This window comes from Centruroides sculpturatus, unplaced genomic scaffold, assembly GCF_000671375.1.
Source record: "Centruroides sculpturatus isolate CEXI.00-Female unplaced genomic scaffold, Cexi_2.0 scaffold1094, whole genome shotgun sequence".
Taxonomy (NCBI): domain Eukaryota; kingdom Metazoa; phylum Arthropoda; class Arachnida; order Scorpiones; family Buthidae; genus Centruroides; species Centruroides sculpturatus.
The window spans coordinates 183,482-196,398 of NW_019385596.1; the positions used below are offsets into that span (position 1 = coordinate 183,482).

Below are 12,917 nucleotides of genomic sequence, written 5' to 3' on the forward strand. Positions count from 1 at the left end.
CTTTAAGTGTTGTTTACTAAAATATTATTTATTTTTAATTATTGAATAATGATTTTTACAAAAATCATTTTAGTTACTTGATAGATAATAAACATAAACCAAGGAAAGAAACTACAGCTTAGGGACTCTTATTATGAGAAGTTTACTCCTTAAAGATCTCCTTTATTGCCTTAAAAAGTATAAATTATATGTAGCATACAAAATTAAATTTTTTAAAATTAATTTTTGATTTCAAATAGTCAAACATTTTTGAGAGGAGAAAGTGGATAGAACACCTGATAATGCCATCACCCTTCATACTCTTCTTAGCACTGTCAATATCAGATCTTCATATCTTCGTTTAGTAGGACTGAACCAGATTGTAGAAGGAAGTCTTTATATAGACTAAACAAATAACACTGCTTAGTTTTTGATTTATCAACCTAAATTGAATTACATTTAAAACAACTGAAATTAGATCTGAAAGTAAAACAAATATTTGAAACAATAAACAAACATATTTAAAAAAAATAAAATCTTGATTTATTTATCTTTTATTATAAATGTAATTAAAAANTTCATATTTAACAAAGTATTCATGAATATGAATTTGAAATAAGCACAAAAATTGAGTATGATGGTATATTAATATTAAAAGTAACCAACCATAGAAATAGTACATTTTTTGAAGGCACTTCAGTACATTTTGAAATTTCATTGTGGCAATGTTGATTTGAAGTTTTTTAATTGACTGACTGAAAATTGGGAGAATTTTTTGGGATGACTTCTCACTTTGATCTTTTTTCAGTAGACTAAAACAAAAATTTTGCGTAACAGAACCTGTGAAATACTGTTTAAATATTGTGATTGAATGTGTTATTTGCAAAAACTCGTTAAAAAATTATTCAAAAATGATTCCTACTGCTAACAAGGGAAGGGCTAGATGTTTTATTTGTTGTTCAAATACATATACTAAATAGAAACTTTTTTCTTAAAAGTTAAACATACAAATTCAGTTTAGTTAATTTGTGTCATACTGTACTTTTGTGATAATCATATTTACTCTATGAAAGCAATGCAAAAATACTTGCAGTTTCACATGTATGTTTTTCTCACTTATACAATCTTTTCAGTTTCCTTGAAATGTGTATAAATGGAATTTGACTGTATTGTTTGTTTATTTTCAATTTATAATAAATTGATTTATATTATGAGTAATTTTATGTATAAATGAACATTTGTAAACTTAAAGAAATTTTTTTTCAGATCACTTGAAATTAAAGTTATTTGCACTAATGGATGCAGAAGATTCATTAAGGCCAAAGCCATCAGTTATATCACAGATTTACCGTAGAATTTCACAGGTATGTTTGAACAAAAATTAACATTTGTTAAATAATGGAAATATTTATCATTGTAAGTTTCACATTTCATTTTGAAATCAGATTTGAAATTGTAAACTGTAGTAAAATTTTTCACAAATTTGTACATTTTTTATTAAAACTTTATTATATTTGAAATTTTCAAGTAGATACTTAAGAAAATCTCTGATTAACTGTTTTTGAAGAAGGGAATGTAAACATTCATTATGTGAACATTTGTCTTTTATATAAAATTTGATTAATTAAATTAAATAAAGACATACATAGAATAAATTGTTAAACTGAAGATTGTTAAATCTTCAGCTTTTAAGTTTTAATATGAAATAGAAATGAACCAATTTCTAATAAATATACATAGAAGAATACTAAAACATGTTCAAATATCTTATCCAATCACCAGGAACCAGTCTTGCTTCATAGTCAACCTTTTATTAGAGGCTACACCTCTAAAATTATGCAAATGCAATTAAAAATGTTTATTGGTGATTAAGTACAATAATATGTGACAAGATGGATATGTGAAGACATATTAGTATTTTTTTAAGTATATTTTTTTTAAAGTGTATAATACTGTCTGCCATTTTTAATTGAAAAATGAACAGAAATTAACTTTTTGAAGGATGTTTTATGATAATTTTTAATTGAAAAATGAACAGAAATTAACTTTTTGAAGGATGTTTTATGATAATTTTTAAAATCTTTGTAATATTTTTTAATTAGCGCACAACAAAAATAAATAATGGGTATTTAATTCATAGGAAGTGCAGTTTCACCAAATTAGTAATCTTTTTGTATGTATAGAAAAGAATAAGCATCAAAGGATGTCACATAGCCAATCAGAATCAGAGTTTCGTATATGACACATAATCTATAATTTGTCAGTCAAACAACTGAAATGTTGCACTCAAACAAATCCAAAGTGCTGCCATTATTTGTGTCTTGCTTTGAAGGTTTAATTAGTGATTTCAAGTACTTAACAACACATTTTGATTTAAAAGTTTATTGTAATCTGCATATATTTTGGTGGTAGTTATATATTTATTAAATACTTTTCTAATTACTTTTGTATTTATAGCTGTTTGAGACAAAAATGATTTGTGTCATTTTTGTTTCAAACAACTGTGTGTCATCATTATCATCTTTTCAAATGATGATGATGACACATCCTGTTCCTTTACAGTATGGTCCCATTTTTACCTTTAAAAATTTACTTTCTTATTAGAATTATATAGAATAAGAGTTTACAAGCACTGTTTGTTGATGTTAATCAGGTTTTGATCAGTAAAACACAAAATTAATACAAAATTTCTTGCAAGCACTTTTGACATGTATAGAATATTTTCTTCAGGCAAAATGAAAACAAATTTTAGAACATTGATATAAATTTTAACATTAATGTTAATATGTTCTAATTGGAGTACATGTGTTACTTTAAATCAAGAGTCGCTAAACTTTTTTGGTCGTCGACCCTACAAGTTTTTGAAACCTCACATCAACCTCCACCAAAAAGTTCGTGTTACAAGCAAAACAAAGTACTTACTATTTTAATACATTTCTTTTAATTTTGGTTTTTTTTTTTTTTTCTTCTTTATTGTATATTTGTTAATTTTTGTAACTGACAATTAGTGAGACAGATAAGCTTGATGCTTAGCTCCCCCTTATCCTTAGCTTAAGCTTGATAATCAACCCCCCCAAATGTTATATGAACCACTTTGGTGACCCCTGCTTTAAATGTTTAATGTTAATTTGTTTTAATCAGAATGTTAAGTTTAAATAGTACGCTATTAAAATTATACATTTAATTAACAATCAAACTAAAATCAAAAAATATTGACCTTATTAACACTAATAGACAATACATGTAAACTCTTGTTCTGGTAAGAATCTGGCATGAAATATCAATTGTTTTTTTTTACTTTCTTAATTTTTTAAAGTAATTTTTTGATAAATTTTTACATTTTATAAAGCTTTTTCTAAAATATTAGTCTTGTGCATAGCCAATCAACACCATTAAAGTAACTTTTTGTTTATTAACACATACTGATTTTTGAATATCCTTATAAATATAACTAATGAAACCAATACAATTCACATTACCAATAAAATGAATTTAATACCTACTATGACTGGTATATACTGTATTTCCTTGACTAAGCCATAAATGCTGTTGAAAATAAACTTTGGGTTGAAAAGTATTGGAGACATGTTGAAGTACTGCAGAGTGTAGAATAATATAGTGTAGAGAGACAGGTAAATATTGTCAAATACTGAGCATGAGAAAATAACAATTAAATTCTTAAGTCTAGAACAAGGATGGCAAACCTTTTTGAGTCTGTGTGCCATGTAGTAAGCATACTTATCTTTAAAAATGTTTAGCCATGAAGTTCTAGACTTCAAATAACTACGTTTAAATAAATAAAATGAATATGCTTTAATTAGAGTAAATGTAAAGAAACTGGCTGAAAAATGGATGGTTGATGATATATCAAAATTGTTTGTAGAATTTGCCAGATGATAATTTATTTTAATCACAAAAGACACAGTCTGTCCAAAAGTTATTTTTTGAAACCACCATTTATTCTTATCATGTGTTCCAGAACACCATCGACGACTGGACCTTTCTTCGTATGCTACTAGGTCATCAGGCTAAAACATTCCTTTAAAAAAAACACAAAAATATCCATTTGAAACCTTAAAAGTAAAGAATTGGAACTGGCGGCCTTATAGACGTCTTGAACTTGCATCCTTTCCAGTTAGGGAATTTCAGTCCTTTATATCTACTTGATAAATGTGCTGTTAAATGTAGATTTTGGTCTTATCCCTCTGGTGACGAATTACTTCTAAAAAAGATTTGTTTGTAGAATTTGCCAGATGATGATTTATTTTAGTCACAAAAGACCAAAAATTATTTTTTGAAACCACCATTTATTCTTATCATGTGTTCCAGAACACCATCGATGGTTCAACATATCAAAATTGTTTGATACATTCATTATGTGATACATCTTTTAGTAGTGGATGGAACCTTCTTTTGGTCTGAAAGATTGCTAGAATTCAAATGGACTTGAATTCAATGAAAATGTTAAAAATGTTCCACAGACTTCTTATTCAATGCTGATATGATGACAATGAATGATTTAGAGAAGGGAACAATCCAGAAACAATCCAGACTTATACTTACATGAATATAGAGGCTAAGAAGCTACATACAATATACACTTGTATGTAGCTTCTTAGCTTCTTTTGTCTCTGTTTAGGAAGGTATTCAGCTATCCATAAATGTATATTTTTAACATACTACTACTACTACAAATTAAAAATAAATTAAAATTTTGGCTCTGGGGTCCTTGGATTTGGGGCCTGAAGCATAAGCTTCATTAGTTTCAATATAAATCCTCTTTTACATTAACTAATAATTGACAGCAGAACTCAAACTTTTTCTAGATAGTTATTCATCCAAGTATTAATTAGTAATGAGAACCAGCATTTAAAATATGCTATCGCTGCTGCTTAGATCATATTAACAGTCAACAAGAAGGAAGAAGCCAGGATATGGGTCTGTAGTGGGATCCAAACTACAATATATTATTATTCTATATATAGTAACTTGAATTCATTGATAATTATCAATCAATCAAAGCTTTATTGTACTAAGGAAAAAAATCCTTGTTACAGGGGGGTTATTTTAAACATGAAAAAAATCATAGTAGTTTGTTTTACATGTTATGTTGTTTTTTTTGTAACAAATAATTTTAACAGAGATAGAAAAAATATAAATAAAAAAGTTGTAGTTGCATAACATTATCTAAATACTAATTCATAACATCATTATTATATATATTAGTAATCTGGATGAAAAAGTTATTTAGTTTATACATATCATTTTTTAATAAATTTCCAATTCCATATAATTTAAATTGTTGTTATGCCAAGTATTTCTGTTATTTGATATTTCTGACAATATTTTTTAATAGCTGTGCAGTCTTTCAACAGATGAAGAATAGAAAAGTTTTCTGATTTACACCAATAGCACTTTTGTTTAGAACAGTTTATATATGTATTATTAACCAACAAAGAATATTTATTTAGACGAAGTTGTAAGAATAATCGTTTAATATTCATATTTATATCAGTTATAATAAATCTGGAATCAGAAGGAATTTTTAAAATTTGAGAATACCAGGGGTGATAAGTTTCAATATTGAGTTTTGATCCTGAGTTATTGATTGCGATATGGCGGATTCCATCAGTAGTGTATAGGTGTTATTCCAATTTATGTCAGATTTATCTAATAAAACACTTGAGATTCCATATGTTTGAAGTATATTATTGAATTTGTATTGACAAGTATCTTTGGTGGAATTTAGAACATTAGATTGATACATATTTTGGTGTAAAAATTTTATATTCTCATCATCTGTATTTATAAGTTGGTAATAAAATCTTATTAGTCTTTTTAAAAACCAAGGAAATAGTTGAATTCTATTTGTTTCTGCTCTAACAGAATAATCTGGTACAGTTCTCTCAAGCTTGAATAATTTATGTAGATAATTAATATGAAATTTTTCAAATTTGTAAAAAAAAAAATCAAGAGCCCATACTGAGCTGGCATAAAAAGTGGAAGAAAGAATTATAGCGTTGAAAATTTTTGTGTGAAGTTTTAAATCAGATATTTTTAACGCTGATCATAAATATATAGTATTGTCGATAAGCAAGTTAATTTTTGCATTAAGTACTTTAAAATGGTGTTGAAAAGCTCCATTCCAGCTAAAGGTAATTTCCAGGTATTTTATGTTTCTGATAATTTCTAGAGGTTTGCTGTCTAGATAAAAGTTTTTTTCTTGATTAGATAATTAATATTTTTCCTGAAAATAATTATTTTTGTTTTTGAGGTGTTAATCAATAAATGTAATGATGATATGTATTTATTTACTCTATCGAGTTTATGTTGTAATGTTATGCGAGTTGGTGCTAATAGTACTAAATCATCTGCATATAGAATATAGTGAAAAATACGACCATTGATATATATTCCTTCATTATCCTTATCAAATAAGTTGTTTATGTCATTTATGTAGAACAGTGTTTTTCAACCTTTTTCATTGAGTGGCACACCTAATTGAAAAATAACAAATCATGACACCCTTGACCAGCAGCGGATCTAGAATCTGAATAAGGAGGGGGACTAATGGGCCAGATGAATTTTTTGCGAAAACGAATATTACGCGCAACGCAAAAGTGTTTCTACATGTTCAAAATCAAAATTTAAGTTCATTGAATTTTATCGAAATACCTACATGTAAAATAATAGTCTCGCTATTGTTTTTTAAATATAGCTTTATTATCAAATATATCATCATTTTATATTATCATTTTATTGATAAACAATTTTTCTTAAGTTTTTTATACTATTTTAATGCATATATAAAATAAATATTTCCTTACTTATTTCTTATCCTTTTCATATCAATTTTAAAAATTTAAATTAAAAAAATGATAACAATTGTTTATTTGTCATCATTGCTTTTGAATACTATGAAAATACTGTAATATGCACCTACTTTGTGATTGAAACCACACGCTTTTCAAAGTACAATGCAACGCTTTTTAAAGTATATACAAGACACAAGAAGAGCGACGTGGACATAAGTGTCCACATCGTTCTTCTCTGGTGGTTGGCCTGGTACTGGGACTGGGAACATGAAGGTCAAGCAATGTGGTTTGGGCGAACTGGTAACAAGTCGTGCGTACACATAGCGTAGAACATTACATTAACATGCGATTAGTCATAGTTTCTTTGCTTACTAGATATCTCGTAGCAAAATAGAACTAACAATGAGTTATCTTGAACTACATTTAAGTAAATTTCCAAGAAAATGCCTAAAGGCTCTAAACTTTGCGACACCCCAATTGTGGCACTGTGGCACCCTGGTTGAAAAACACTGATGTAGAAGTTGAAAAGGTATGGAGAAAAAGGTTCACCTTGAAGTATTCCACATTCTGTAATTATTTCTGGACTAAGTAAGTTGCTATTTACAATATGTAGTTTATAAGAAAAAAAAAAGATGCATAATCAAATTTGAAAAACTTACCTGCACCATATTGTTTTAATTTATTAACCAGAGTCAGAACATGAACAGTCAAAAGCTTTGGTGATATCAATGAAGACAGCATAAATTTTCCTTTTTTTTTTTTTTTGTAAATATATTTGAATAATTGAGGATAGCAAGAAAATAGCAAATTCTGTGCTCCTGGATTTGGTGAAAGTGTATTGAAATTCAGAGTTAAGATTCATTTCTTGGGTTCATCGCTGGAAATGGTTTACTAAAATAGATGTGAAACATTTCCTTAATACAAGAAGAAGAGCAATCAATTCTTTGATAATTATTCTACAAGTATAGTAAAATACTTGTTAAATAATTTGATAATAGATATTATCTAATTAAAAGTCAAAATATAAGATGATAAATTGTTAGATATGTTTCAATCTCAGTTATTTTTTTATGGCCACCAATAATTTCTTGTGTTCCTGGAAAACTGTTTATATATAATTTAAGTAAATTGTTTTATTATTAATTTTTCCTTTTTGCAAATACCTTTGCTGTCAGAATAAATTTTTCTCTCTAGTGACCAAGACCTGTGTGTTGTTTTTATGAACAAAAATGTCTGTTGTCCACACCATCGGTTTTACTATGTTTCCAACAAAATTGATGATAAATTTTCTAGAATTTTATTTAATATTGAAACTCATATGTAATATTAATAGTAAATTGATTATAAATGTTAATTAACTTTAAGTGTTGTTTACTAAAATATTATTTATTTTTAATTATTGAATAATGATTTTTACAAAAATCATTTTAGTTACTTGATAGATAATAAACATAAACCAAGGAAAGAAACTACAGCTTAGGGACTCTTATTATGAGAAGTTTACTCCTTAAAGATCTCCTTTATTGCCTTAAAAAGTATAAATTATATGTAGCATACAAAATTAAATTTTTTAAAATTAATTTTTGATTTCAAATAGTCAAACATTTTTGAGAGGAGAAAGTGGATAGAACACCTGATAATGCCATCACCCTTCATACTCTTCTTAGCACTGTCAATATCAGATCTTCATATCTTCGTTTAGTAGGACTGAACCAGATTGTAGAAGGAAGTCTTTATATAGACTAAACAAATAACACTGCTTAGTTTTTGATTTATCAACCTAAATTGAATTACATTTAAAACAACTGAAATTAGATCTGAAAGTAAAACAAATATTTGAAACAATAAACAAACATATTTAAAAAAAATAAAATCTTGATTTATTTATCTTTTATTATAAATGTAATTAAAAAGACTTGTAGGAAACTTTACATGTAGTGCTGACTAATTTAATTTACATAAAAATATAAACTGATTTAAAATAATAATGGTATGCAGCATTTTTTTTAGCATAAATAAATTATTGATTAAAATAAAATTATATTAAAAATTTTCTAGTATGAGTAACTTTTCTTATAATAATTCTTTAATTTTGCCTTTGTTGTTACCATTTTTTGTAAGAGCCTCTGAATAAATTTGGGTCTGAAATATGCTTAAAATGACACTTGTAGTAAGTTTAATTGTATTTATTCTATTATTTTCATAAGTTTTTTTAAAAAAATTACGTAAGGTATTTTGGGGTGGGAGAGGTCAAGGATTTCTTACTCAGGAGTAGGGGGTAATAGATCTTGTCTTATGTAATATTCTTATTTTTATTTTTTGATCTCAATGAGTGGTGGAGTTTTGAATTTGGCTACAATTTGGCCGTTTCTATTAAGAACACTCGTACTAAAGCCATCTTGTGTGACATGATAAAATAATAACGCTAGCAGACTCATGCTCTACACATTATTTTCATGGGAGAAAGGTCGTGTGGTGGTTTCTCGCTCTTTTTTTTATTTTTTATTTTATTAGAATAAGTGCACCACTCCTATGGGTGTATATCACTAAGAATACATAAACCAAAATACATGGTACAACGTAAATATAAAATTAGTATTCGGTTTTTAGTGAAAACTAAAATGTAAAACTAGATATTAGAAATTGTAAATAGTCTTTTCTTCCGTGTTTTTTGAACATAATTATATAAAACACCAAACAGTGGCTTCTAAACAAGCTTATCGAGTGAGCATGGCCATCTGAAACCAAGCGTAAAGATTTCTAATTTCAGAATAAGTGTATGTTGATCATAAATTTGACAATGATAGATCATATGGTCGATGGTGTCTAGGTTTTCTGTAGAGCAAAAGCAAGAGGCAGTTTCTGCCCAGTTATACATCACCAGGTAGCTTCTAAAATTATCATACTCTGTAAGTAGTTGAGCAGTAGCAAATGTTAAATCTCTTAAGTTGTGATGAGAACCTGCATTCAACACTAGGAAAATAGTCTTGTTGATGGTTGAGCAGTTTTACTGCTCAACCATTGTTGATTCCACTTTTTCATGGCGTTGTGAATATAATTTTTAAGGCTGCTACGTGAGAGAGGGGTGTGAGTGTAGTCCAAGTTAGTGTCCTTTGCAGCTGACTTAGCCTCAAAGTCGACTTTTTCATTTCTAAGTATGCCAGAATGGCCAGGAAAATATATAAAATTTATCTTATTTACAAGATTTTTAATATGGTGCTGGATGTATGTGATTTTATTGCTATTGCAATTGGGATTTAATAGAGCTTTTAGGACAGACTGAGAATAACTGTAAATGTTGATAGACAGAGTTTTGTTTGGTAGTGAAGTGGCCCACTGAACAGCTTGATAGATGGAAGTATGTGAGAAGTATTTTTACCTTCTAACATATTTTGGGCAAAATATGTCAGTTTTGAGGAAGATACAGATACTTGAGCTGACATGAAGGGAGCTGTTAGACCCATCTGTGTAGATATTAATGTTACTAAACAGAGAATATAGATATAGGCAATGGTTTGCTTGGTATATATTGTCTGAAGGAACATTTATCCCTGAAAGCTGCATCTCATCAATTGTAACAAACTCTGATGGGAAATAATTTTTTACATAGTTATCAACAAACATAAGTCTGATTGGAGCAAGCTTATCCACTTTTCTTTTTGCAGGGTGTTTTACATTACTATCGAATCTTAGGCAGTGTAAGAGAAAACAAAAGTGTTGTAATAACATTGTCAATCTGAATACTTCTACACGTGTACCTTCAACATTCCACAAATAATCAAGATTCATTCTATTGCCATTTTGAATTTGTAAGGGAATAAAACTAATTAAAATAAACTTATAATAATAAACAGGAATAAAAAATCTATTTATATTATAAATAATAAATGTACTCAAATTATATTTATTTTGAAAATAAAAGAAATTAATTAAATATTTATAAATTTTGAAAAAAACGTGGTTAATAATGTGGGGTGTTTGCAAACACCGCTGAGAAATGTCGTCTTTCTCTTACAGGAGTTGCCACAGCACCATAATAAGTTCTGAGCATGCTCTATACATAAAATCATGAAGCTACTAAAGAGGAAATGGATATTTGTTGCAAAATCTACAAATAGTGCAACTTTTAAAACATTAGGGGTGTCAAAAAACTCCATTTCACTAGTCCAGGGTTAACATATGGTTTAACATTTTTATACATTTCCTTGATTAAATGTATATAATTCTCATCATTCCCTTTTCTTCCTGATTCAGAGAGTTCTTGGCATCCCATATTAATATAATGTATATACAGGCTTAACTATAAATTTTTTGACTGTGTTTTCTTCCCTTTAATGAAAACTCCCAAAGATATTTAAAAATGAACACAAATTGTAACAGTCTAATCAATTTAAAGTGTAAAATCGTGAAAGTGACAGTTAATAGAAATATAAATATTGACAACATTTACAGATAAATAATGTTCAAAATCGGATTAAAATAGTATTTATAAGCAGTCTTTTAAAAAGGACAAAAGCAATATCTGAGTTAAAAACAAGAAAATTTCATACATTAAAAGAATTTCGAATGTTTACAGCTGACTCTCCCTATGCTCCAGCCAAACTTGGGACTACACGCAGTCAAAGTGCTCAAAGTGGCAGAAATATTTATTAAACCAGAATACTAGCATTACAGCTATTGGTAGCACAAGGACCAGTATGTCTATTGATTCTGGTAGCAGTATTTTCACCTTACAGACACTTTTTTCATCTAACATACTTAGTTATGTTATGTCCAGTTTAGTTCCATTGTAATAAATCAACACTTCTTGCATTTATCTCTATTGCTAGATTTACTATTATGTTTTGGATGCATTTTTGGAGTAGTAATCATAAAAGTTTATAAAAATTGCAAATACTAGAGAAAAATGCCATTCCAATATTACCAATTTCAGTGTCACCTCATAAGTGGCACTGAAATCTCAGAATTTACAAAAAATTTAAATTTGACATATACTCAAATTCTGTGTAAGTAGGATAGCAACTGTAATTCTAAATGTTTAATTTAACTTTACTTTTCTATTCTGTGGAATTAAACCTGAAGACTGTTATATACAGATGAAAATTAGTTTGCAATAACATTTTCTACTTTGGTGTTAGTGAGTGTTGTCTTTAGTTATGAACACTGCATTTTTGCTAGTTGATCTATTCAGTATCAGTATTAAGTTTCTAAATTTCACAAAAATCAACCAATGTTTTATGGTATACCACTTTTCATTTTCATCAGTATATAATTGGCTGAAAACTGTAGGATCATGGACTACTAAGGTGTACTTCGAAGGATATTTTCAAGTCCAATGCCTTCTTGATGCATCAATTTTGTCAATATATTGTATATATATTTTTAGAACCTAAAGAGAACTGCTAGGAAATACTGTAGATAGACAAGAAACTAAACAAGTAAATTCATTTAATACTTTCAAAAAATTTGTAAAGAATAACATTAGACCATTTTTAAAAATATATAAATGTGCATTCATTGACAAAAAGTTACACACTAAGGATGCTTTCACATCAGTTTGTAAATGTTTCAATTTTTCTAACAATTCTCTATTTTTCAGATGGAAATAGGTGAAAAACTGTGTCCGGTTTCTGTGTGGCTTTAGAATTAGTTTGAAGTGCAATAGAAGCTTTGCTTTTTCAGTTATTTAGCTGCAAAAAATATATAAATGTGTAAAAATTAGTCATTTTGATTTAAAAAGTTTATTTAAATACTAGAGCAATTGTAACTTTCTTATAGTTGTTATTATATAATTATTTTTTGGAAATGTTATAAATGGACAATGTCCAATATGTTTCAATAAATAAAATTTCTTAAAATAACTAAATGTGCTAAAAGAAATGCAAATGAAAAAATGTTTACACCATTAAAATAACCTTATTAAGTTTGGATTAATTTTAGTACAAGTAGTAGTAATTATTTTAATGAATTAACAAATAATGAAGATCTAAACAATTAATGTCTTGCAATTTATATTGTTAATGCATAATAGTAACTTATTGCAAGTATAGATACTAAAAATAATAATAAACAGATTATTTTATATACAAAAAAAAGAATCTGTTTATTATTATTTGTGTTTAC

General features: G+C 27.6%; 1 protein-coding gene across 2 annotated transcripts in view; it reads left to right on the forward strand.

The window, feature by feature from the left end:
• The first annotated feature begins 1,241 nt into the window (after positions 1-1,241).
• LOC111640422 (protein RER1-like) overlaps positions 1,242-12,917 on the forward strand; it is a 29,206-nt gene continuing 17,530 nt past the window's right edge. For both annotated transcript variants that reach the window (XR_002759270.1, XM_023386433.1), the window contains exon 1: positions 1,242-1,343. Coding sequence is in view for 1 of the 2 variants with exons in the window: in XM_023386433.1 (XP_023242201.1) it covers positions 1,275-1,343 (69 nt within the window). In the remaining variant the exon portion in view is untranslated. The remainder of the gene's footprint in view (positions 1,344-12,917) is intronic.